At 39.6% G+C, this 25768-nt stretch overlaps 2 protein-coding genes across 10 annotated transcripts in view; one reads left to right on the plus strand and one right to left on the minus strand.

The window, feature by feature from the left end:
• endog (endonuclease G) overlaps window positions 1–25768 on the plus strand; it is a 51245-nt gene that overhangs the window by 11532 nt on the left and 13945 nt on the right. The window contains exons 3-4 of one of the 3 annotated variants that reach the window (XR_009655542.1): window positions 3013–3349; window positions 3602–4489. Coding sequence is in view for 1 of the 3 variants with exons in the window: in XM_060932350.1 (XP_060788333.1) it covers window positions 3013–3292 (280 nt within the window). In the remaining 2 variants the exon portion in view is untranslated. Of the gene's footprint in view, window positions 1–3012; window positions 3479–3601; window positions 4490–25768 lie in introns of those variants that run through there. The other 2 variants (XR_009655543.1, XM_060932350.1) reach the window with 2 other exon arrangements.
• Window positions 11519–25768, minus strand: part of dab2ipa (DAB2 interacting protein a) — a 256395-nt gene continuing 242145 nt past the window's right edge. For 6 of the 7 annotated variants that reach the window (XM_060932344.1, XM_060932343.1, XM_060932348.1 and 3 more), the window contains 3 exons: window positions 23359–23561; window positions 22394–22481; window positions 11519–13263 (listed from right to left, as the gene is read on the minus strand). In XM_060932344.1, the coding sequence (XP_060788327.1) occupies window positions 13096–13263; window positions 22394–22481; window positions 23359–23561 (459 nt within the window). In that variant the 3' untranslated portion in view covers window positions 11519–13095. Of the gene's footprint in view, window positions 13264–22393; window positions 22482–22584; window positions 23562–25768 lie in introns of those variants that run through there. The other variant, XM_060932345.1, reaches the window with a different exon arrangement.

Here is a 25768-nt window from a genome sequence, read left to right on the forward strand (position 1 = left end):
ATCCACGCTATACGTTTCATAAATACATTGTCAGTAAACAGGAAGTCGATGTGCAACAGACCTGAAAACGGTATACACGGTATAGAACCCCAAGCTGAAGCCCAGTGCCAAATATCAAGCAGTTGTGATTTGTAGTTGCTGAGAAAAGTGTTATGAAAATTTTGTAAATCCACGCTATAACACTTTTTTTTTTTTTCTCAGCAACTACAACTCACAACTGCTTGATATTTGGTCCCGAGCTTCAGCTTGGGGTTCTATACCGTGTATACCATTTTCAGGTCTGTCGCACATCGACTTCCTGTTTACCGACTGAATGTATTTACGAAACATATGAAAATTTTGTAAATCCACGCTATATGTTTCGTAAATACATTGTCAGTAAACAGGAAGTCGATGTGCGACAGACCTGAAAACGGTATACACGGTATAGAACCCCAAGCTGAAGCTCAGTGCCAAATATCAAGCAGTTGTGAGTTGTAGTTGCTGAGAAAAGTGTTGGGAAAATTTTGTAAATCCACGCTATAACACTTTTTTTTTTCTCAGCAACTACAAATCAAAACTGCTTGATATTTGGTCACGAGCTTCAGCTTGGGGTTCTATGCCATGTATACCGTTTTCAGGTCTGTTGCACATCGACTTCCTGTTTACCGACAATGTATTTACGAAATATATAGTGTGGATTTACAAAATTTCCCTAACACTTTTCTCAGCAACTACAAATTACAACTGCTTGATATTTGGTCCCGAGCTTCAGCTTGGGGTTCTGTGCCGTGTATACTGTTTTCAGGTCTGTCCCACATCAACTTCCTGTTTACCGACTGAATGAATTTACGAAACATATGAAAATTTTGTAAATCCACGGTATACGTTTCGTAAATACATTGTCAGTAAACAGGTAGTCGATGTGCAACAGACCTGAAAATGGTATACACAGTATAGAACCCCAAGCTGAAGCTCAGTGCCAAATATCAAGCAGTTGTGATTTGTAGTTGCTGAGAGAAGTGTTATGAAAATTTTGTAAATCCACGCTATAACACTTTTTTTTTTTTTCAGCAACTACAACTCACAAGTGCTTGATATTTGGTCCCGAGCTTCAGCTTGGGGTTCTATACCGTGTATACCGTTTTCAGGTCTGTCGCACATCGACTTCCTGTTTACCGACTGAATGTATTTACGAAACATATGAAAATTTTGTAAATCCACGCTATATGTTTCGTAAATACATTGTCAGTAAACAGGAAGTCGATGTGCGACAGACCTGAAAACGGTATACACGGTATAGAACCCCAAGCTGAAGCTCAGTGCCAAATATCAAGCAGTTGTGAGTTGTAGTTGCTGAGAAAAGTGTTGGGAAAATTTTGTAAATCCACGCTATAACACTTTTTTTTTTTCTCAGCAACTACAAATCACAACTGCTTGATATTTGGTCCCGAGCTTCAGCTTGGGGTTCTATACCGTGTATACCGTTTTCAGGTCTGTTGCACATCGACTTCCTGTTTACCGACAATGTATTTACGAAACATATAGTGTGGATTTACAAAATTTCCCTAACACTTTTCTCAGCAACTACAAATCACAACTGCTTGATATTTGGTCCTGAGCTTCAGCTTGGGGTTCTGTGCCGTGTATACTGTTTTCAGGTCTGTCCCACATCAACTTCCTGTTTACTGACTGAATGTATTTACGAAACATATGAAAATTTTGTAAATCCACGCTATATGTTTCGTAAATACATTGTCGGTAAACAGGAAGTCGATGTGCGACAGACCTGAAAACGGTATAAACGGCATAGAACCCCAAGCTGAAGCTCGGGACCAAATATCAAGCAGTTGTGATTTGTAGTTGCTGAGAAAAGTGTTAGGAAAATTTTGTAAATCCACGCTATAACACTTTTTTTTTTCTCAGCAACTACAAATCACAACTGCTTAATATTGGGTCCCGAGCTTCAGCTTGGGGTTCTATACCGTGTATACCGTTTTCAGGTCTGTCGCACATCGACTTCCTGTTTACCGACAATGTATTTGCGAAACATATAGCGTGGATTTACAACATTTTCGTAACACCTTTCTCAGCAACTAGAAATCACAACTGCTTGATATTTGGTACAAAGCTTCAGCTTGGGGTTCTATACCGTGTGTACCGTTTTCAGGTCTGTCGCTTATCAACTTCCTGTGTACCGACTGAATGTATTTATGAAACCTATAGGGTGGATTTTGACGCCATTTCAAAATGACAGTTTACCAGGATGCTATTTGAAATCCCTGGGGAGAGACACTGCTCTTTACTTACTTGTTTCAGGGTTCATTATTTGTTGAAGTCAACATTCATAATAAGTCTCCTGTTCCTTCGATCGCTTGCATTCTGATATAAGCGAGAGCGGGGGGATACGTAAGTGAGCAGTAGCTCACAGTTGATCTTGTTTAACTATTGTTTTTAGTATCCATACTCATTTTGTAGACTTGTATTTTGTAGGTGTGCGCATATTTTGTACCGGGATCAGACTACACAATATTTTTATCTTTCCCAGTGGCCACCATGTCAGATTAGGCAATCATAGTGCAAAGAATCCTTGTCATGTTTTGGTCAGGAGACTGGAAACACGACAAGTTTGACCCTGACTAATCATCGTTCATGTCCTTGTGTGTGGTCGGGGAGGAGGGTCAAGAACCTGTCAATCACGGCTACTGGTCAACATCAAGGAACATGTCATATTTAAGATGCTTCACAAGCATAGATATACTTGTGCACTTGGATGTGATTTAAAAAAAAATATTCACACTTTGCAAACTTCTATCCATTTGTTTTGAACACTGAGAACAAAAAATAGTGACAGGATTTAAAAAACAAACAAACAAAACAGGATTAAGTTACTTCTCAGGCAGTAGAGGGCTTTAAAAATAAACTGCTACTTTAAATGAATACTTCTTCCTTACGTGTTTATACTTTTATCAATAAATGTCAGAAGCTGAAGGTAGCGTTGTGGCATTAATCCAGCCTCTGTGCTTTTCTCAGGCAGGAGCCTGATGGGAAGATGTACGTGAGGTATCAGGTGATCGGGAAGAACCACGTGGCAGTTCCCACACACTTCTTTAAGGTAGTGATTCTGGAGAAGCAGCGTGGCGAGGTGGAGCTACGACCCTACGTGATGCCCAACACACCCGTCGATGAGAAGATCCCACTCGAGCGCTTCCTGGTGCCCATCGAGAGCATCGAGAAAGCATCGGGTCTGCTGTTCATCCCCAACATCCTAAAGAGGACCAACAGCCTGCAGGCCATTACTGCCAGGGTCTGATCATCTCTACACACGGGAAAAAAATCCTGTTGCTACAAAATCCATGGTCACTGACAGGTACCGAAAAACGCTTCAGCACAGATAAAGTGTGACGTTTCAGCTCCTGGATGAGATTTTTAAGCATAATCATCAAAGTAACGCATGTTCTAAAATTGCCGATTGTATTGAATAAAAATATTTTAGCAACTCATCATGTACGTTAGTTCTGTAACAGTTTTAAACTTAACTGCACTTTTTAATTCATTGTTTCTCTTTTATGAGTCTGAATCTGGATTTTCATCCAGCGTATCTGAATCCATGTCCCAACAGCTAGCCGCTGTGTCCGGGGATCAGGTCGTCGAGGCCCCTGCCTTCGACTGCCGCCCAATCCACACTGCACCAGTCCCCTACTGCTACCTCTGTGGGTGGTGAACCCACAGGAGGTCGGGCCCACGTCACCTCTTCGGGCTGAGCCCGGCCGGGCCCCATGGGCAAGCGCACGCATACGAGCCCCAACCCCGGGCCTGGCTCCAGGGTGGGGCCCCGGCTGCGCCATACCGGGCGACGTCACGGTCCTCGATTGTTTCTCCATAAGGGTTTTGGTGAACTGCTCTTGGTCTGGCCTGTCACGGATACAAGCGGCCGAAATGAGTTTCCTTCGCAGGGTGGCTGGGCGCTCCCTTAGAGATAGGGTGAGAAGCACAGTCACTCGGGAGGAGCTCGGAGTAGAGCCGCTGCTCCTCCACATCGAGAGGAATCAGCTGAGGTGGCTCGGGCATCTCTTTCGGATGACTCCTGGACGCCTCCCTGGGGAGGTGTTCCAGGCATGTCCCCCCGGGAGGAGGCCCCGGGAAGACCCAGGACACGCTGGAGGGACTATGTCTCTCGGCTGGCCTGGGAATGCCTCGGTGTTCTTCCCAAAGAGCTGGCCAAGGTGTCTGGGGAAAGGGAAGTTTGGGCTTCCATGCTTAGACTGCTGCCTCCGCGACCCGGTCCCGGATAAAGCGGAAGAAGACAAGACGAGACGTATCTGAATCCTGATTCAGACTTTGGGGTTATTACACATTAGGGTGCATCAGTTGCCCTCTAAAAATGAAAAGTTCCTCCGATCATGATGCATTTTTGTTTTTATGTTCCTTTTGGTAAGAAAGCACACTGGGTGAAATATTTTGACAAAATTCAAAAGTTTAATGGTGGCACCAGGAGCTCAAAGTTATGGAAAAAGCTGCTATTTTATGACTTTGATGACAACATTTCGATCACTTTTCATGAAACATTATGGCACCTTATAGAGTATACCAAATATCTTAGATACACATTTTTAGTACATATTCTAAATATATTATCAAGCACAATTTGAGTTTTAGCTGTTCATTGAATCATTGTTCAACTACTTTTGAACAATACAAATGTATTATGAATCACATTAATGCTTCTCAATCCCTTGCAAAGGTTCTTAACATGATCTCCGGGTCACAAGAAATCAATAAATGGAGTCCAACATTGTGATTCAAACCTTGCGCGAAAACATAAAATAAGCGGTTTTTGGCAAAAAATGAACCTCATGGTGCCACCATTAGACTTTTGAATATGGCCAAAAAATTTTACAGGATGTCTTTATTGGTGAAAAGGAACACCCAAACGCATCAGATTATATGAAAGTGAGGGCAACTGATGCACCCTAATACACATTTTAAAGCCCAGTAAAGCTGAGGAGCAGAAGTACGGCGGACACATGACACGATTTAAAGAAACATTTAATACCCTTCAGCTAGCTAAATAAATAAATACCGTTAGCAAGTTAAAACGTCATGAAAATAGGCAACTAATAACACACTCTTTATTAATTCTATAAAAATATAACGGTAAGATTCTGAAACCTACAGTACCAGTCAAAAGTTACAGCCTCGTCCATAGGTTTTGCTATATTTTGACTGTTTTCTACATTGTAGTACAAGACAAATAAAATCACTTCAGGATGCGAGGGTGTACGATTCTAGGAAAATCATCAGCTGTGTGGTATTGATCATCATCTTGTTATTGAATATATTTAACAGTTATTCTATGAAATCGAGTCGTACATGAGTTGATAGCCGATGAGGCGCGTAGCACCAAGTCGGCTATAAGCCACGTATGACAAGATTGAGTGGAATAACTCTTTCATTCTCTCCACATTCACTGGATTTTGAGAAACGGAACATTTTTATTTTTTGCAAATTCGAGAAATAAAAACTTTATACAGAACGTCCAACCAAACCATTTCCGCTGAGAATGTAAACAAACCGGCGAAATTACAGTAGGAATTTGTCAAAAATGCTATAATAATAATTCTTGAAAATTAAAAAAAAGATGCATTCTTACCATGAAATACTTTCATTCCATATTTTGTTGCTTTTTTGGGGTTTTGTTTTCGAGTTTTTATTTCATCCTCGGTTGGTTCAGTAACACGCTCTGCCATTTTGTTTTTCTCTACTCACGGTATATGAGCTGATATCCTAGTAGTAGAGTAGCCAATCAGAGCGCACAATTGCTCATATCTAGTGAATGTGGATAGATTAAATTTAAATAATAATGGCTGGATTTTTTTTCATGGTATATCAGATGTGATACTGAACAAGTCGAAGACAAGTAGCTGAATGGAATATATCTGATATACCATGAAAAAAGCCAGCCAATATTATCATTATTATTAATACACATTTGATGGAACAAACCTGGCGGCCATGTTTGTTTCCAAATTGTCACAGTTGCTTGCTAGCGCAGAAATTTTACGTGTAATACGTACCTCAAGGCATTTTCAGTTCACTGCGACAGTTTACTGCGGGTGCCGCCGGCGAACAAAGAAATGCTTCTGCACATGCGCAGCTGAAAACTCTCTCGCTGAATATTCGCATCAGCTCCGACCTGCGACGTCATGTTGTCTTGACAACCGTGCAGTATCGTAAACCATATTCAATGCTCATTCTCCACTGGGTAGAGTGATGCAATACACATAGGATAAGCGATATGCTAACAATATTGCATGCTATCAAACCAAATGAATGAAACCTGCTAGAAGGGAATAGAACACATGTTTTTCTTCCATGGAAAAAGTGTCCTGTATGTATAATAGTAATTACAAAGTTGAGATTTTCTTGCTTAACATATGTGTTAACTCAGCACGTAGGTCCTAGGGTCATGACAAAACTTTGACCTTTAGATCTTTGAGATCATTTTTGTCAGTTTTTACCTTATGTTTAGAATTTTCTTCATTTTTCGACAACTATAGTAATCCATATTATATGAAGAACCGCTCAAGTAAGTAAAGAGAAACAACACCCAGCGTTGCTTGAAGACATGAAGTGTCTTTTAATTAATAAATCTCAAGACAAAACATTGAATAAGGAGGTGTGTCCAATCTCTTGACTGGTGCTATATATACCGGTACATGCTTGTTTTTTGTGTGCATATCCTACACAGCAGAGGTGGACAAAGTACCCAACTTCATTACTTCAGTCAAAGTACAGATCCCACTGGTCAAATGTTACTCCGATACAAGTGAAAGTTGTCCAGTCAAATTTTTATTAAAGTTAAAGTACTGAAGTACTTGCTTTTAAAAATACTTCAGTATTAAAAGTACATTTCCTGTCAACGCATCGTTGTATTATTGCCACAACGTTTACAAAACCTAATGCCGTTACCAAAGACAGAAATATGAATTCACAAAATGAACACATGCTGTGCCATCATGGTGGTTTAACGTTAAGCTAGCTAGTCAGCGAAACTCCATCTGACATGCTAGCAAACTCTTTTCAAACTCAAAATCATATTGGGTAGCTAACGTTACTAGAAAGGAAAGATTTCTACATTCTGTTTATTTGCCAAGATTATGCTAAAATGTATTACTGAAAGGACTTCAGATAAGTTAACATTATTTATCTTAGCGTAACTCCATTTTTACATGCTAACTAACAGTGTCCAAGTTAACTAGCTATGGAAAAGGCTACGGCAACTTGGCGGGCAAATCCACAGGAAGTCATTTGACTACCCAGACTGCACAGCTATTGTAACGTTATTGCTAGCTCTAAAAGCACAGACAACTTCATTGCAAGCTTTCTCTTGGAATAAAACGTTTATATCCCTCAATATGCTTCCGCAGGTTGGACGGCGAGTTTTTGTAGGCTGTGATGTGGTTCGTTTTCAGCAAACACAGCAAACATTTAAAATGGAACGAATCTTTATTCCTTTCAGAAAACTGAAACATGGGTTCTAGGTATAGCCGTGGGTGCGTGCATTCCCCAGAAGAACCACCTCTTTCCATTCTGCCATCAACTGATCGTGCTCAAATAACGCTGCTGAGAAATCATTGATCTTGATTTTATCCAGTCTATGGACGTGATGTGACCCTAGTGATTACTGATCGGCTGTCTCAGTGTCACCTGCGAAAAAAAACAATCATGTTTTAGGAAAGAAAAGAAAAAAAAACATCCACTTTCAAAGCCGCTTCATAGTAACGAGGACCTTGACAGAAATGTAGTGGAGTGAAAAGAACGATATTCGTCTTTCAAATGGAGTGAAGTTAAAGTCAGAAGTTTCCAAAAAAAATAATGCTCAAGTAAAGTACAAATACTCAAAAAGTGTACTGAAGTACAGTACTCAAGTAAATGTGCTTCGTTACTGTCCACCTCTGCTACACAGTATGTTTGCTTGCATACGTTCATGCACACATGAATTACTACAAAATAAATTAATTTAAAAAAGACGACACTGGCAGACCTTTGAAATAGCTAAATAAACTTTAATAATTCTAGTGGCAATTGTACATTAATTGCACCGAACATTCTCTTTAACACAAATGACTCTCCATATACTAGTATGTTTATTTTTTCCTCTTGATGTATTTACATGGAGCAAATTTTACTCTTAAACATACATATAAAAGGCTTTGTGAGATGTTAGGGGGGAAAAAAAAAAGAACAACAAAGTTGAGCTTTTCTGCATGCCAGAAACGGGGGAAGAGATGAAGAACGTCATTATGGGCTGCTTTACCTTGTAAAAGAAGACACCGTGCACAAGGTGGCAGAATAGGATCACTGGAATACATTACAGAGAGAGAGAGAGAGAGAGAGAGATGAGAAAAGGGGAGCGAGAGAGATGTACTATTGCCTTCAACTGGGAAATTGGACAGAAGAAGCTTATGTGCAATGTTTATATATATATATACCGTATATATTACAATATAATATCTTATATATTTTATATATATATATAACATAATTTCTAATCTCTGTAAACAAAATATTTGAGTATCAAGCTTCGTAGTTAAGGGATGGATGGATGGATGTTTAATGTAACGGAAGGGGCACATTAAGACCACTTATCACTCAGAACAGTGAAATTCCTGCAATACTGAGAATCCAGTGTCTGTGAATCTCAGCTACCTGACATCCATCATATCAGTCACGCCTCAAGAAACACACACTGGAATAAATTAAATCATAAATAAATCAGAAAACACAAATTCATAATTACAACTCGGGTTGGGAGACGAATTTAAAGGATTGAGGGGGGGAAAAACAAAACCGTGGGAGTCAAAGAAACCACAATTTATGGATTTTTTTTCCATTCTCTCCTTCGAGCAATCTTATAAACACCACTACGAAGTAAAACTGGTGCGTCTCTGAAGAAGAGACAGTGCTCCTCAGCAGGGGGGAGATCCTGCACGTTTCACTGTGACACAACAGGACTGGAAGAACACAAGCCGGACCTGAGGAGGGGCAAATAATATACGTCTTCATTTCCTCACTCACCTTCAATGCTATCCACGCTCTTCCATGGATATCCTCTATTATTCTATCCACGTTCACTGGATATGAGCAATCGTGCGCTCTGATTGGCTACTCTACTACTAGGATATCAGCTCATGTACAGTGAGTAGAGAAAAACAAAATGGCGGATTGCATCAAGTCAGATACATCATTTTGTTATCAAGTATTTAAAAGAAACAGAAATAGCGAAAAGAATAAAGGGTTTTCTTCCCCCCCGATATTAGGGTGCATCAGTTGCCCTCACTTTCATAAAATCTGATGCATTTTTGTTCGGGTGTTCCTTTTCACCAATAAAGACATCCTGTAAAATTTTTTGACCATATTCAAAAGTCTAATGGTAGCACCATGAGGTTCATTTTTTGCCAAAAACCGCTTATTTTATGTTTTCGCGTAAGGTTTGAATCACAATGTTGGACTCCATTTATTGATTTCTTGTGAGCCAGAGATCATGTTAAGAACCTTTGCAAGGGATTGAGAAGCATTAATGTGATTCATAATACATTTGTAGTGTTTAAAAGTAGTTGAACAATGATTCAATGAACAGCGAAAACTCAAACTGTGCTTGATAATATATTTAGAATCAGGGCTTTGAACCAGAATTTTTTTTCCTACTGGTTCGTTCCGAACAGAAACGGAATTTTAATGTTTCCGGTTTTGGGTTCCACCATTAAATAGACGTTCCCGAACCGGTTAGAACAAAAAAAATTTCGTTCCCGGAACGGTTAATTACGTTCCCTGTCAGCTGTTTAACAAATGGCTATAAAATTATGTCTCTGTCTCATCCAGCTTAAGCCAAATGTAGGTTAATTCTATTACAACCTTCATTAAATAAGACAAGAAATAATTCAAAACAATTATTATTTCAAATGTTGGCGATTTGGATTCTCAGTACGTCTTCCCATCTACACAAACAGAAAAAGTGCCAAAAATGAAAGATAATTCGTTTAGTGTGTTACCAAAGGCTAGTCAGGCCCTATGCATTGATAGGCTAACAGAGGTTAACGTAATTTAATGTTCGCGAGCCTCTCATTAACGTGGACAAATATATTGATGTCGTGTTTGAAATTGACGTTTTTGAATAACGATAGACTGCAATATTTACCTCTTATTTAAGATGTGGAGACGTGATAGTAGTCCACCCTCCCGCTCTCTCCATTCAGTCAGCGAACGTCACACAGGAAGTGAACCCCAGCGGGTCATAGAAACTTGCGCAGGAGAAGAATGACTTTTTTTTTTATCTGTAGGCTACGGAAACTTTGAGGAACGAAATAAAAACCGGTATTAACCGGTTACCATTATTTTTAATAAGCGTTTCTGTTCCAGAACATAAAAAATAATAAAGTTTCTGGTTTCGTTTCTGTTCCATGTGAAATAGAAAAAGTTCCCGGTTTTCGTTTTCATTCCTTGAACCGGTTCAAAGCCCTTTTAGAATATGTACTAAAAATGTGTATCTAAGATATTTGGTATACTCTATAAGGTGCCATAATGTTTCATGAAAAGTGATTGAAATTTTGTCATCAAAGTCATAAAATAGCAGCTTTTTCCATAACTTTGAGCTCCTGGTGCCACCATTAAACTTTTGAATTTTGTCAAAAATATTTCACCCAGTGTGTTTTCTTACCAAAAGGAACATAAAAACAAAAATACATCATGATCGGAGGAACTTTTCATTTTTAGGGGGCAACTGATGCACCCTACCCAATATCTCCTGTTCCACACTCCAGCCCAGTACATGGCGGTAATACACCTTTAAAGGAACAGTCCACTGTACTTCCATAATGAAATATGCTCTTATCTGAATTGAGACGAGCTGCTCCGTACCTCTCCGAGCTTTGCGCGACCTCCCAGTCAGTCAGACGCGCTGTCACTCCTGTTAGCAATGTAGCTAGGCTCAGCATGGCCAATGGTATTTTTTGGGGCTGTAGTTAGATGCGACCAAACTCTTCCGCGTTTTTCCTGTTTACATAGGTTTATATGACCAGTGACATGAAACAAGTTCAGTTACACAAATTGAAACGCGGGGATTTTCTATGCTATGGAAAGTCTGCACTATAATGACAGGCGTACTAACATCTTCTGCGCGCTTCGGCAGCGCATTGATATCTGAGCTCCGTATCAATGCGCTGCCGAAGCGCTCAGAAGGTGTTAGTACGCCTGTCATTATAGTGCGGACTTTCCATAGCATAGAAAATCGCTACGTTTCAATTTGTGTAACTGAACTTGTTTCATATCACTGGTCATATAAACCTATGTAAACAGGAAAAACGCGGAAGAGTTTGGTCGCATCTAACTACAGCCCCAAAAAATACCATTGGCCATGCTGAGCCTAGCTACATTGCTAACAGGAGTGACAGCGCGTCTGACTGCGTCTGACTGACTGGGAGGTCGCGCAAAGCTCGGAGAGGTACAGAGCAGCTCGTCTCAATTCAGATAAGAGCATATTTCATTATGGAAGTACGGTGGACTGTTCCTTTAAGTTGGTTCACCAACTGCCAAAAAACCCAAAAGAAGAAGAAAATGACGGAGAATGTTGCTGAACCAACTGAGGACGAAATAAAAACTCTATTATTATAGCAGCATTTTTCACAAATTGCTACTGTCATTTCACCGGTTTGTTTAAGCGGAAATGATTTTGTCGGATGTTTTGGATAAAGTTTATTTATCAAATTTGCAAAAAATACAAATGCTCCGTTTCTCAAAATCCAGTGAATGGTGGATAGAATGAAACAGTTACTCTGCTCCACTCAGCGCTACGCGCCTCGTCAGCTATCAGCTCACGTACGACTCGATTTCGTGGAATAACTCTTAATTACAAGATGTCGTTTGTTTTTGCATTTTTTTTTTTGTTGTTGCTTGTGTTTGCTTTTTTGGTTAAGGAGTGTATCCCTACTGCTAGAAAGTGCATACTGTTTAAACACTGATGCATTTAATTCCAGGGGAAGTGATTTCTGTTTTCTCCCTACACAAGAACAACATCGCTAAGTGTTTGTACTGATATTTTTTTTTCCTCTACCCACGCCATAACACAGCCACAGCTCGAGATTAGCGTCATGAGCGAGGAACGCGTGCGCAAATGTTCTCAGAGCTCTGCCGTTTCTAGAAGCAGCACCTGAATTTACAGCCGAAGCCCGACACGTTTAGCGCAGAACTGAGGAATTTAACACAGGGATAGGAACAGGAATATACACTGTACAAAATATCCCTCTACTCTGCTTAAAACCAAAAACACGTCGTAGTGTATGTTTTATGTACAACAATGATACAAATCAATTTGAATTAAAGCTATGTACAAAAATAGGCAAAAACAGACCAAAAAAAAAAAAAAAACCTAAGGAAATAAAGGTCTCTCTTTACCAACACAAATAAACAAACATGTTTTTGTGCTACTGCTACTGCTAGCTCTGGTAACTATGACACATGCAAAAAAAAAAAGGTCGTAGGTAAGAAAAGAAAATACGTGAACATGTACAAATGTATCAAAAAGGAACCTTTTGGCCTACCAGAAATCATAGACATCAAAAACACTTAAATAAAGTGTTTCGATAAATAATAATAATAATAAAAACATTTGTATTATTAGCGTGCGGCTAACTAGCAAACTTTCAAATTAAAAGCACACTTTCGCAACCAAGTTCAGTCTTCAGTCATCCAGTTTGTTGTCTTCGCTTGGCTTGTTCATATAAAACCACACAAGTCACCGAGGCGTACACCAGACGTTACTGTCTACTAAGAAAGCTGATCGGATCGCTAAGTTTCACACACCTGCTTTTCTGTTTTTTTTGTTCTTTTTTTCTACTAACAAACAGAAGACAGATTAAACATATCCATCAGTCATTCATTCTGAAATCGAAAGCCAAAAATGGTTCCCACATTTCCGCCATCACATTTAAGAACGAGTGTTTTAAAGTCCAGAGAGTTTAGATTGTTTGCCACTGTGTTTTTTCTCTGTATTTAGTTTATTTATTTACTTATTATTTTACCCGTAGCCCTTGAACCCAGCAGGGTTTTGTGTCCTTGCTAGCAGTTGCTGCTGTTCCGGAACTCGCCGTTCTCGGTGATCTGCAGTTTGCTGGGGTTGGTGGGTGAGATGCCGTTGCGCGTCTGCATGCTGTAGCGTTCCTTCAGCTGAGACAGAGCGCTCATCAACCGAGCGTTAGCCGCATCCAGAGACGCTATCCGCTTCTCCTAGACAGAGAAAGAAGAGAGAAAGTTTGAACAAGCAAGCAAAACTTGCAAAGCCTAGAGATTCATATTCAGATTAATGCTTGTGTCACACTGTCTCGTATCTTGCCACGTAAGCAGCGTGTGGGTCAAATGCCAAGAAATGGGCCATATTTTGTCCTCAAGTCCTGTGACGTACATGGTGTATGTGTTTCCACTTTCTTGGTAACATGAAAGAGCGCATATCTTGTCTTATTAACATCAAGAAAGAGAGAAAAAATGAGAAGCTAATGAGGAAACAAGTGTTTATAGCTGCTGTAAGATTACTAGCTTGTCTCTGAGACGTTCTACAATATTAAAAATGACGATAAATAGATTAAACAAGATCATCTGTGAGCTACTGTATCCCCCCGCTCTCGCTTATATCAGAATGCAAGCGATCGAAGGAATAGGACAATTATTATGAATGTTGACTTCAACAAATAATCCTGAAACGAGTAAGTAAAGAGCAGTGTCTCTGCCCAGGGATTTCAAATAGCATCCTGGGAAACTGGCATTTTGAAATAGCATTTTGCTTCTTGAAATAGCGTCAAAATCCACACCATATGTTTCGTAAATACGTTCAGTCGGTAAACAGGAAGTCGATGTGCGACAGACCTGAAAACGGTGCACACAGTATAGAACCCAAAGCTGAAGCTCAGTACCGAATATCAAGCAGTTGTGATTTGTAGTTGCTGAGAAAAGTGTTATGAAAATTTTGTAAATCCACACTATACGTTTCATAAATACATTCAGTTGGCAAACAGGAAGTTGATGTGGGACAGACCTGAAAACAGTACACATGGTATAGAACTCCAAGCTGAAGCTCGGTACCAAATATCAAGCAGTTGTGATTTGTAGTTGCTGAGAAAAGTGTTATGAAAATTTTATAAATCCACGCTATACGTTTCATAAATACATTCAGTTGGCAAACAGGAAGTTGATGTGGGACAAACCTGAAAACAGTGTACACGGTATAGAACCCCAAGCTGAAGCTCGGTACCAAATATCAAGCAGTTGTGATTTGTAGTTGCTGAGAAAAGTGTTATGAAACTTTTGTAAATCGATGCTATACGTTTTATAAATACATTCAGTCGGCAAACAGGAAGTCGATGTGCGACAGACCTGAAAATGGTATACAAGGTAGAGAACCCCAAGCTGAAGCTCGGTACCAAATATCAAGCAGTTGTGATTTGTAGTTGCTGAGAAAAGTGTTATGAAACTTTTGTAAATCGATGCTACAGTATATGTTTTATAAATACATTCAGTCGGCAAACAGGAAGTCGATGTGCGACAGACCTGAAAACGGTGCACACAGTATAGAACTCCAAGCTGAAGCTCGGTACCAAATATCAAGCAGTTGTGATTTGTAGTTGCTGAGAAAAGTGTTATGAAAATTTTATAAATCCACGCTATACGTTTCATAAATACATTCAGTTGGCAAACAGGAAGTTGATGTGGGACAAACCTGAAAACAGTGTACACGGTATAGAACCCCAAGCTGAAGCTCGGTACCAAATATCAAGCAGTTGTGATTTGTAGTTGCTGAGAAAAGTGTTATGAAACTTTTGTAAATCGATGCTATACGTTTTATAAATACATTCAGTCGGCAAACAGGAAGTCGATGTGCGACAGACCTGAAAATGGTATACAAGGTAGAGAACCCCAAGCTGAAGCTCGGTACCAAATATCAAGCAGTTGTGATTTGTAGTTGCTGAGAAAAGTGTTATGAAACTTTTGTAAATCGATGCTACAGTATATGTTTTATAAATACATTCAGTCGGCAAACAGGAAGTCGATGTGCGACAGACCTGAAAACGGTGCACACAGTATAGAACCCCAAGCTGAAGCTCAGTACCGAATATCAAGCAGTTGTGATTTGTAGTTGCTGAGAAAAGTGTTATGAAAATTTTGTAAATCCACGCTATACGTTTCATAAATACATTCAGTTGGCAAACAGGAAGTTGATGTGGGACAGACCTGAAAACAGTACACACGGTATAGAACCCCAAGCTGAAGCACGGTACCAAATATCAAGCAGTTGTGATTTGTAGTTGCTGAGAAAAGTGTTATGAAACTTTTGTAAATCGATGCTACAGTATATGTTTTATAAATACATTCAGTCGGCAAACAGGAAGTCGATGTGCGACAGACCTGAAAACGGTATAGAACCCCAAGCTGAAGTTTGGTACCAAGTGGCTATGATTTGTGGTTGCTGAGAAAAAGGGCGTTTCGGAAGGACAGAAATACGGAGATACGGACAAACAGAGGTAAACCAGCATTAAAAAAAAAAAAGGTATGACGCCGCTTATCATTCATTAATAAATGAAAAATTGTAATCACTGGCACACAATAAATCATACTGTGACATGCAGTTATGGGAAAATAATCAACTTTAGAGTAACAGTAACTTTGCATCATAACACCCTGTTTCTGTTGATTATTTTCCTATAACATCACACCCCACCATGATTCATTCCTTATATATGACATATGTACTGTATATTACGGACATCATATACTGTACATATATATAATACATTCGCAGCTTCTGCTTTTGCTGTGCAATAACGTTCCTATTTGGTACAGGATCCTTTTCATTTGCAAGTATTTTTCTTATTTAACTCTCAATCTTATATTATCTTGGGTAATTACCGTATGTTCATAGCCAGTGTTAGTCAGTTTTTTTGTTTACTTTACACACGTTCCATCCTCATTATTTATGTTATGCTTTGTAATAACAAATTACCGTGGTGAAACATTCACTGTGCAATAATATTCACTACCTGGGGCAATATTTCTACTTCTGTTTCAAGTTGCAAATATTTTATTAGTGCAATATTGAGTTGTGTATATTACATACATAGCCCATGTCTTTACTTTTTCTCCCCTGCTGGCTGAAAGGCCTGAAGGGGGATTATGTCGTAGCGATTTCCTTCCTTCCTTCCGTCCTTCCTTCCGTCCCTCCCAGGAAAGAGTGCTCACCTTCTGAAATCAACTCCTCTCACAATTTTTGGAGGAATTTCACAAAACTTGGCAGGATTCTTTGTTGGCAATACAAATATTGCAATTTTGTTAAATTTGGTCATATTTTACCAGAGTTATGGCCCTTGATTAACAAAATTATAATTTGACAATTTCATGAGTGTGTTTTTTCCTTCTGAAATCGACTCCTTTCACAATTTTTTGGAGGAATTTCACCAAACTTGGCAAAAGGCCTTGTTATATGACGGTAATGCGCCTATTGCGATTTAATTTCGTTTGTGAAAATTTGACCAGAGTTTTGACCCTTGATTAAAGAACTTGTACTTTGACAATTCATGAGGGTTTACATTCTTCTGAAACCAACTCCTCTCACAATTTATGGAGGAATTTCACGAAACTTGGCAAAAGGCTTCGTTATATGACCGTTATACGCATATTGAAATTTTGTTTAATTTGGGCAAATTTTACCAGAGTTATGTGCTTGATTATTAACAAACTTGTACTTTGGCAATTTCATCAAGGTGTGCTTGCTTTCTGAAATCAACTTCTCTCACAATTTTTGGAGGAATTTCATGTAATTTGGTAAAAAGTTTTTATCCCCTGCTGGCCGAAAGGCCCGAAGGGGGATTATGTCATGGCGATGTCCGTCCATCCGTCCCAGGAAGGGTGCTCACCTTCTGAAATCAACTCCTCTCACAATTTTTGGAGGAATTTCACGAAACTTGGCAGGAGTCTTTATCATATGTCGGTAATACGCATATTGCAATTTTGTTCAATTCAGTTGCATTTTACCAGAGTTATGGTCTAGTTGCCAGCAGGGTATATTGTGCTCTCAGAGCACTCTTGTTCTTTAATTAACCCCGCCGACAGTAGTCGGAGGGGTTATTATTTTCACCTGCGTCAGTCTGTGTGTGTGTATCTGTCTGTCTGTCTGTGTGTCTGCAAGATATCTCAAGAACCAATGGATCGATTTGGACCAAATTTTGTACGTGTTGCCAATCACCCAGGAAACCATTAAATTTTGGAGGTCAAAGGTCAAGGTCATGGCAGAACTTCGAAATTTTCGCCCAATGTATTTTAATAGGGAAAAGGCGGGGTTTGCACTCGTTAGTGTCCCTGTCTAGTTTTTTTTCTTTTTATACATATATATATATTACACTCCATTTTTTGTTACTGTTTATTCCTGACTCTTTCTATTTGAGCGCTGCTATAACATGTAAATTTCCCCACCGAGGGATGAATAAAGTTCATCTTATCTTACAGTACAAGTTACATCAGGTTGTAGCTCCTGGTCCTTTTCTGAAAGCGAAATAAAAACACCAGCATTTTTTAAGGCTAGTTGTTGAGAAGGAAAAAAAAAAAAACCTTTATTGGTTGAGATCCAGAGCTTTGACATAAATATCATCAAAAAGGAGGAAATGGGATAGTCCCAAAGAATAATCCGAAAGAATCAGGGTCACTGATCATCTCAGCAGGGAACAGTACTTTATTGGGTTGAGCTGCTTGAGATCTGACTGATATCTGATCTAAGCTCATTATGTTCTGAAATGAACTGTATTTTTATGAGAGTCGAAAATAGTTCTAGGAGTAGCCAAAGATGTTCTTGTTGCTTGTATTAGCTATACAAAAAAAGAAATAGTCATAACTAAGTTAGCAGCACGCACAAGCATCAATGCAATTGAAGAAATGTGTGAAATCCATCCATTAAAATACAAAAAAAATGTGAAATGCAATAAAACTTGTATACTTCTGTGCCTATGTCTTGCTTTATCACCTTTTCCTAAAGGCATAAAGGGAGCCGCTTCTCCTTGGAGTCATTTTATTATGAGCACCAGAGGGTGCTGCTGTCATATACAAATGATTTCTTATCAGCCATGAAATGCTTGGTCTCGCCGCATTCCACTGAACATAGAGCTCACGGGGGAAGAAAACTTTCCGTAGGATCTGTGTAGCTGAATCCAGACTTTCCAGTTGAAATGGTTTCCAAAGTAAACATGCTTGACATCACGGTCCAAACAATAGCGTCTCGTATTCATTTTGGAATGAATTCAATTCAGTTTTTACTTTTGAACATGATTTCAGAATAACAATAACAGACAGAGGGTTTTTTTTTTCTCTCCATGTAGTAAGTAGGTTCATTGGTCTTTTTCTTTAACATTAATAAAGAGAGCTAAAGGTGTAAAGTGTGTAAGCGAGTGAATTTTTGGGGCACTTTGTTGATCAAGATGGACCGATACCATACATATCAACCTATACGGAATGTCCGTATTTTATACGGATTTGATTCAATAAACGTAGTATACGGGCGTATAAATAAAGTTATACGGATTCTTTAAAAAAAACTTCAATATTTATTTAGAGCTATAATCAATTCCCACGATGATAAAAGAGCGCATAACATTTACAAACGTACTGTACACCACAGACAGCCAGTAAAGAGTCTTATGAAATCGCACGTTATCTTGTGGTAGCGAGACTTCGTTCCACTTTTGATCATGCGCACACCGCATTGCGAGAATCCCGCCAACCGTGAAGTCATAGACATATAAACATAGGCGCCGCCTTCTGCGTAGAATCATACGTCATCCTCGCCGCCATATTGGATGTGGCAAAGTGGAGATTCTTCAACCGTCTCTGGTATAGCGTCTAGACAGTAGCCGAGAATAAAGATGTCTCATTCATGTGCTGCGTTTAACTGTACCAACAGGTTTACCGTCCAAATGAGATCACATGGGATTACCTTTCACAGGCGAGACTGGAAAAATACTTTTCATTGTATTTGGTCATTATAACACAATTTTACGAACAGATTTTCCTGACTTTGTGGCTAATATGAAGTCTTGCGCATAATAGCCGCTTGCTGAAACCTGTCTCCAAACAACGAAGTATTTCCTTCATAACTACGCTGATAACACTGTGTTTTTGTCAAACATTGGAGCTTTGTATTCATTCTGAAGGTTTATTGTTATTAATATTGAATAAAAAGTAACTGGGATATATCATTGTTAATTATCATTCAAATTTTAGGTAAATTATTTAAATTTGCATCTTATACGGATTTTATAAGGGAAATACGGATTTTGGAGGTTGGTTATACAGGTTTGATTGACCAAAGGTTGACATGTATGCGATACAGTATACAGGACTGTGCAAAAAGGGGCTTAGGCCCCATATTTTTTTCATACAAACTTTGTTATAGATTTCTGTTTTATGATTTCTACATTATCGAGTCGGTACAAAAACATTTTAGAGTCCAAACGTTTGTTTTCCAGCACAAAATTAAATGTTACGGGGGGGGGGGGGGGGGGGGGGGGGTTTGTATCTGAGCTTCATGTTACATAAGAGAGCATTTCAGATTAAAAGAGAAAACATAATGAAGGCTGCTGGGTTTTGGTGCAAAATGAAGAAGCGAGTGTGACAGTCAAAGTGTCCAGAAGAACTGCGGCTGGTTCTGTAAGACGCTCAGTAAAACCTACAGCTCATTAATTGTACCCGGGACAATTATTTATTATTTATTTATTTTAAGCAAAAGGTCATCTCATACCAAAATAGTGACTTTGTTTCATTTATTATGGCTTACTGCTTATAGTATTTTTTTTAATGTTGAAACATTTCATTTCATTATTTTTAAGCCGTTTTTGGTTGACAGCATTTCTTTACATGCACTTAAGACTTCTGCACAGGACTGGATATGATTTCAAGAAGTAGTGCTGCAGTAATTAGATCTCATGATGCTTGTCAGATTCCATACACAAGGGGTGTTAATGTCCTCCTTTCAGACAAAATTACATGACTTTGGACGACAACCTTGGGCATTATAGAAACAGACAGCCTTTCACACTTATGGGCAATTTGGAGTGACACGTCTTTGGACTGTTGGAGGAAACCAATACTGTGTCTGAAATCGCTCCCTATTCACTACATAGTGCACTATATAGAGAGGACGCCATTTTGTAGTGCTGTCCGAAACCTTAGTGAGGATCATTTACACCCTATATAGTGCACTCAAAGTATCCCACGATGCATCACGAAAAGTAGTGTACAACCAATGGTCACTAACCAAAGCAATATATCCCATCATGCATTGCGGTCGCGCTGAAAGAAATCAAATTAAAAATCTCAAATTTGATTTAATAAAAGGCAGTGGCAAAGAAGAAAGGATTCAGCCTTGATTTAAAAGAGCTGAAAGATGCAGGTATTTTGTATTGATTAATGTGGGAAATGCGCTCAGTATAATACGGATTTATCACAAAAATACATGCATGTATTTATTATTTTGAAAACCCACCAGCCGACTGATCTGGCACGTTTTAATTGTGCGACAGTAGTGATGTAAATACCAGCGTGACGGACTAGTGTCCGAAAGCGTTTTTTAGGGTGTTTTCACACCTGGTCCCCTTTAAAGGAACCAGACTCAGTCCTCTTTAAGTGGACCAAAAAGTGGACCAACAGAAAAAGAACTCAGTTCTTTTTGTGTTCACACTGTGAATTTATTACAAAGAGGACTGGGTTCTCTTTCTGGTCCAGTTAAGCTTTGATGGGGCCTCAGTCCTCTTTCTGTTCACACCAGGTCCTCTAGAGCCCTCAGACCCCCAGTACACGGAATTCTGGGTAATTTTCTCTTGAATCAAAATGTCTGCTGCCATGCTTGCCCTGCTGTATTCTTTGATCAAAATAGTGCGGATTAAGGAAAATAAATTTATTATATTATATATTTATATATATTTATTAATAAATATATATACTGTATAAATATTTTATATATATATATATATATATATATATATATATATATATAAATAAAAATAAAAAATTGTGGCCGACTCTCGTCAGTCAGTAAGTTCAGAGAACTGTAAAGCGGCTGTGGTAAGTTCCAAAAGGAAGTTGAGTTTCCCTGCTACAGTCACGTGACCAACTACGGCAAACGAAGAAGGTTAAACTACAGTGAAAAAGGCGAAGTGAACCCGGTGCGCTTTTTGTTCACAATGCGCAGATTAGGCGAACCGTACCGTTGATTTTTAGCGAACCGTACTGAGATCACCTCCTGAGGTGATCTCAGTTCGGTTCGCTTTAAAGGGGTCTGGGTACGGTTGGAGTGTTCACATATGCGCAAAAAATGCTGTCATCGATCTGAGTTCGGTTAGATGGCTGAAAGGGACCGAGTGTGAAAACACCCTTAATTTACCAATGAGCTCACTATATAGTCCTCTATAGAGTAATTCCCTATATAGGGAGTAGTGAACGAGTGAGTGATTTCGGACACAGGGCGAGAGAAACCCGGAGGGAACCCATACGGACAAGAGGAGAACATGTGCGCAGAAAGGCCCCGATTGACCAACCCAGAACCTTCTTGCTGTGAGGTGAAAGTGCCAACCACTGCACCAACATACCACCCAAGTTAAATATATATGCTACCATATATATATCATATACGGTACATCAGTGCCGCTATGAGTTGTTTCAGGCCCAATCCATAATGATTCAGTTGAGTTACATTCATGTTTTACACCATGCCATACTTTAATCCCACCACCCCATCTATAGGCAATGAGAACATTCCTGAAAGAATTTTGTGGGCTGTCTCTTGCCTTCAAGCGCTAAAAGAAATTCATTTCATTCAGTATCATTTTCCTTTTCAATCTGACCCGGATACTGGCTTGTACCATAGCCTGCGGCTGTATCATAGCCTGTTGGACTGATTTTCTGATTCAAATCTTTTCTTTAAACCCTGCCATACACCTACTGTCCTGTAGACATTCGTTACGAATAAAATAACAGCCTTCCAAATCCACTGAATACAAACTCGATCCAAGTACACTGTCAGAAACAGGGGTACTGTAGGAGTCCATTTCTGTCCCCCAAGATACAGTCTACACTATTGTACCCCCGAGGGTTTATTACTGGACCTCAAGGTAACTGTGTGTACCTTTTAAGGCTGAAAAGGTACATACATGTTCCCAATCAGTATATAAAAAGGTATAAATAAGTACCTTAGAGGGTACTGCCCCAGTGACAAGCCATTATACAACAAGCTAAAGGTACAACAATGTACTTTATTTTCTGAGAGTGTAGCAGCTCAACTCCAATGTGTGGAGCTGTACGCTGAGGCTGATTGGGGTTCGGTGCTCACCTGGGCTTCAATGATCTTCTGTTTGGAGTCAATGATGGCCTGCATATCTGCATGGTCTTTTTTCAGCTCCTCCTCAACCGACATTAACCTGCAATCCAAACACCCCAGAGAAGAAAGCGTCAAAATCCACCCTGTGTGTTTCATAAATACATTCAGTTGGTAAACAGGAAGTCGATGTGTGACAGACCTGAAAATGGTACACACGATATAGAACCCCAAGCTGAAGCTTGACTCCAAATATCAAGCAGTTGTGATTTGTAGTTGCTGAGAAAAGTGTTACGAAAATTTTGTAAATCCATGCTATATGTTACGTAAATACATTCAGTTGGTAAACAGGAAGTCGATGTGCGACAGACCTGAAAATGGTACACACGATATAGAACCCCAAGCTGAAGCTTGACTCCAAATATCAAGCAGTTGTGATTTGTAGTTGCTGAGAAAAATGTTACAAATTTTTGTAAATCCATGCTATATGTTTCGTAAATACATTCAGTCGATAAACAGGAAGTCGATGTGGGACAGACCTGAAAACGGTATACACGGTATAGAACCCCAAGCTGAAGCTTGGTACCAAATACCAAGTGGCTATGATTTGTGGCTGCTGAGAAAAAGGGTGTTTCGGATGGACGGACAGAGGTAAACCAGTATTGCACCCCCACCCCTCAGAGTGGGGGTATAATAAGTCCAAAAGACACCCAACATCCAGTTATCTGATCAAACTTTAATATGCTGAGCCTTAGACATGCTGGTTATGTTTATAATGACAAAAGTCGACATGAATAAAAAATCTATATATTAAACAGATTCAAGGCCACGAGCAAATTTAAGGTCGTAAATCCAATAATGAGATCTTTTGAGAACTCTGAAATGGGAAAAGCAGTGGGACGCAGCCCTAAAAAGCTGAAACAAGGTCATTTGCCGTGGCTCAAATCGTGACTGTGAGAGCCCTGTGTTTCTGTCTTCACCTGGTGATGATGCTTTTCATTTGCAGCTCTTTGTCCTCCTGCTGCCTGCGCAGTCTCTCCTCAGCATCCTCCAGCCGAGCCTGGTACTCCAGCAGCATCTTCTGCGTTTGATCATCCTGAGCCTGCAGACGTGACTCGTACTCCTCGAGCTTCTTCAAGGCCAGCCGGAGACGCTCCTGCAGCATGCTGATCTCCTGCTGATACTGGAAGAAATGAGCGGATGAGAAAGGGAATTCAACTTTCTTTTTTTAATTTGTCGCCAGAGGTCATATGGTCGCTGGGCGTACAGACCGTCAGTTTTGGAAAAAGTTAAACCACGATTACAAAATCATAAGGAAGGGTTCAGATCTTAACGGGAGTCTGAACGTCGCTTTATTTCAGACAGGTGCACTCGGACGAATACTTACAGCCGATATCAATTGTACACGTATGCATTGTTTGAAACAAGTCAGGTTTAATCTTTTTAGTAAACAGACTTGACAGCAATTACTCAGGGAGGCTCTCGACTATAAAATTTGATAAAGAAGCTTGATGGAGAGCAAAGAAAAGAGCAGTGAGGGACAAACATCATGTGAAGCGTTCTGGAAGGAGACTTTATTTAATATTTATGGAAGAAGTCTCTCGTGTCGGTGTCAGTTTTCTGCCACCGGAAAGTCTTCAGGACAGAATTTTGTGCTTTGTGGTTTCTGTGCAACATGACAAGCTGCGTGTTTTTGGTTTTTTTTTCCCCTGAAATCTTAAAGAGAGCCTGGTGAGGGAATGTCCGTTTATATCAGTTATGACGTGATAAACAGGAAAGTTCAGCTTCATGCACTTTCCAAATTATAAAATGTAAAAGGATTACGTCATTCTTTATTAAATAAAAATGGGCAAATTTCTGTAGTAAACAAGGCAATAAAACTGGGATACTGCTATAGATTCTGTTACAGAATCAATTTCAGATTGGTAACAGCTGCTCCGGTTCATACCGTCGTTGATATAACAGCACGTCCTGTCATGTGATACTGTATTACAAATCATGGAAAAAAGTGTGCCATGTCATAATTTCAACATGTTTGAGATCCTCCTCCTCCCTCCATAGTCATTTTCAAGCCGTTGGTGCACCCACGTGTGAACATCATGATGCCATCCCTCCTGGTTTTCTGCTCTACCACAAGCCTGAGCCAGGGTCAACCCACTCCAATCTCCCATGTCATCAAACCAGCTCGTTTGTGGTCGTCCTCTAGATCTTTTGCCATCCACCTTGCCCTGGATTAATGTCTGTCATCTTCTCTGCCCTTATGTGATGACCAAAGAATTTCAGTTTCCTGCACGTCGTAGTTTCTATAAACCTCTCGGTCTCTTTTCCCAGTACTTTAGCCACTTCATTCCACACATACTCATTGGTCTTTTTCTGTTTCCATGTGATTCCAAGGAACCTTCTAAACGTCACGTCTTCATTTCAAAAGTATTTAGCCTTTTGTTTTTCATTTGTTTGCTTTTGTCAGTTTGTTTGGAAATTCGTTGTTGCTTAACGCAATCCACCTCTGCATCCAGAAATGCAACATGAAATTGTATTATGCAAGGAGGAAGCCATTCATCAATTCTATGCAGAAATGCCGCCGATTTCTCTGGGCCCGAACTCATCTCAGATGGACCGAAAGACAGTGGAAACGTGCTGCTGTTAGAGGAGTCCGCATTTCAGCTTGTTTTCGGGGAAACCGGACGTTGAGATCTCTGAGACGAAGGTGAACATGACCATCCAGTTTATTATCAGAGAAAGGTGCAAAGGCCAGCATCTGTGGTGGTATGGGGGGCATCAGTGCCCACAGCATGGGTGAGATGTGTGTGTGTGTGAAGGTACCATTGATATACAGGGGCATATACTCCAATTTTAGAGAGACATATGTTGCCATCAAGGTGACATCTCTTCCTGGGAAGTCCATGCTTATTTGAGCAGGACAATGCCAGACCTCATTCTGTACAAGGATGGCTTCATAGATGCAGAGTGCATGTGCTTGACTGGCCTGCTGCCAGTCCAGATCTGTCTCCTATTGAGAATGTATGGTGCATCATGAAGAGGAGAATCAGACAACGGCTACCATAGACTGTTGATCAGCTGAAGTCTTGTATCAAGCAAGAATGGACAAAAATTCCAATTACAAAACTGCAACAATGAGTATCCTCAGATCCCATACAATTAAAAAGCGTTATTAAAAGGAAAGGCGGTGTAACACAATAGTAGTAATTTCTCTGTCCAAACTTTGTGGGTTTTTTTTTTTGCAGGCATCAAATTTTAACTGCGTTTATATTTACAAAATACAATTAAGTTGGTCAGTAAAACTACTGAAAATCTTTTCTTTGTACTTTTGTCAGTTCAATAAAGGTTCTCGTGAATAATAAAAAAAAAATCACAGGTTTTTATTGCATT

Source organism: Neoarius graeffei, chromosome 10 (genome assembly GCF_027579695.1).
Source record: "Neoarius graeffei isolate fNeoGra1 chromosome 10, fNeoGra1.pri, whole genome shotgun sequence".
Taxonomy (NCBI): domain Eukaryota; kingdom Metazoa; phylum Chordata; class Actinopteri; order Siluriformes; family Ariidae; genus Neoarius; species Neoarius graeffei.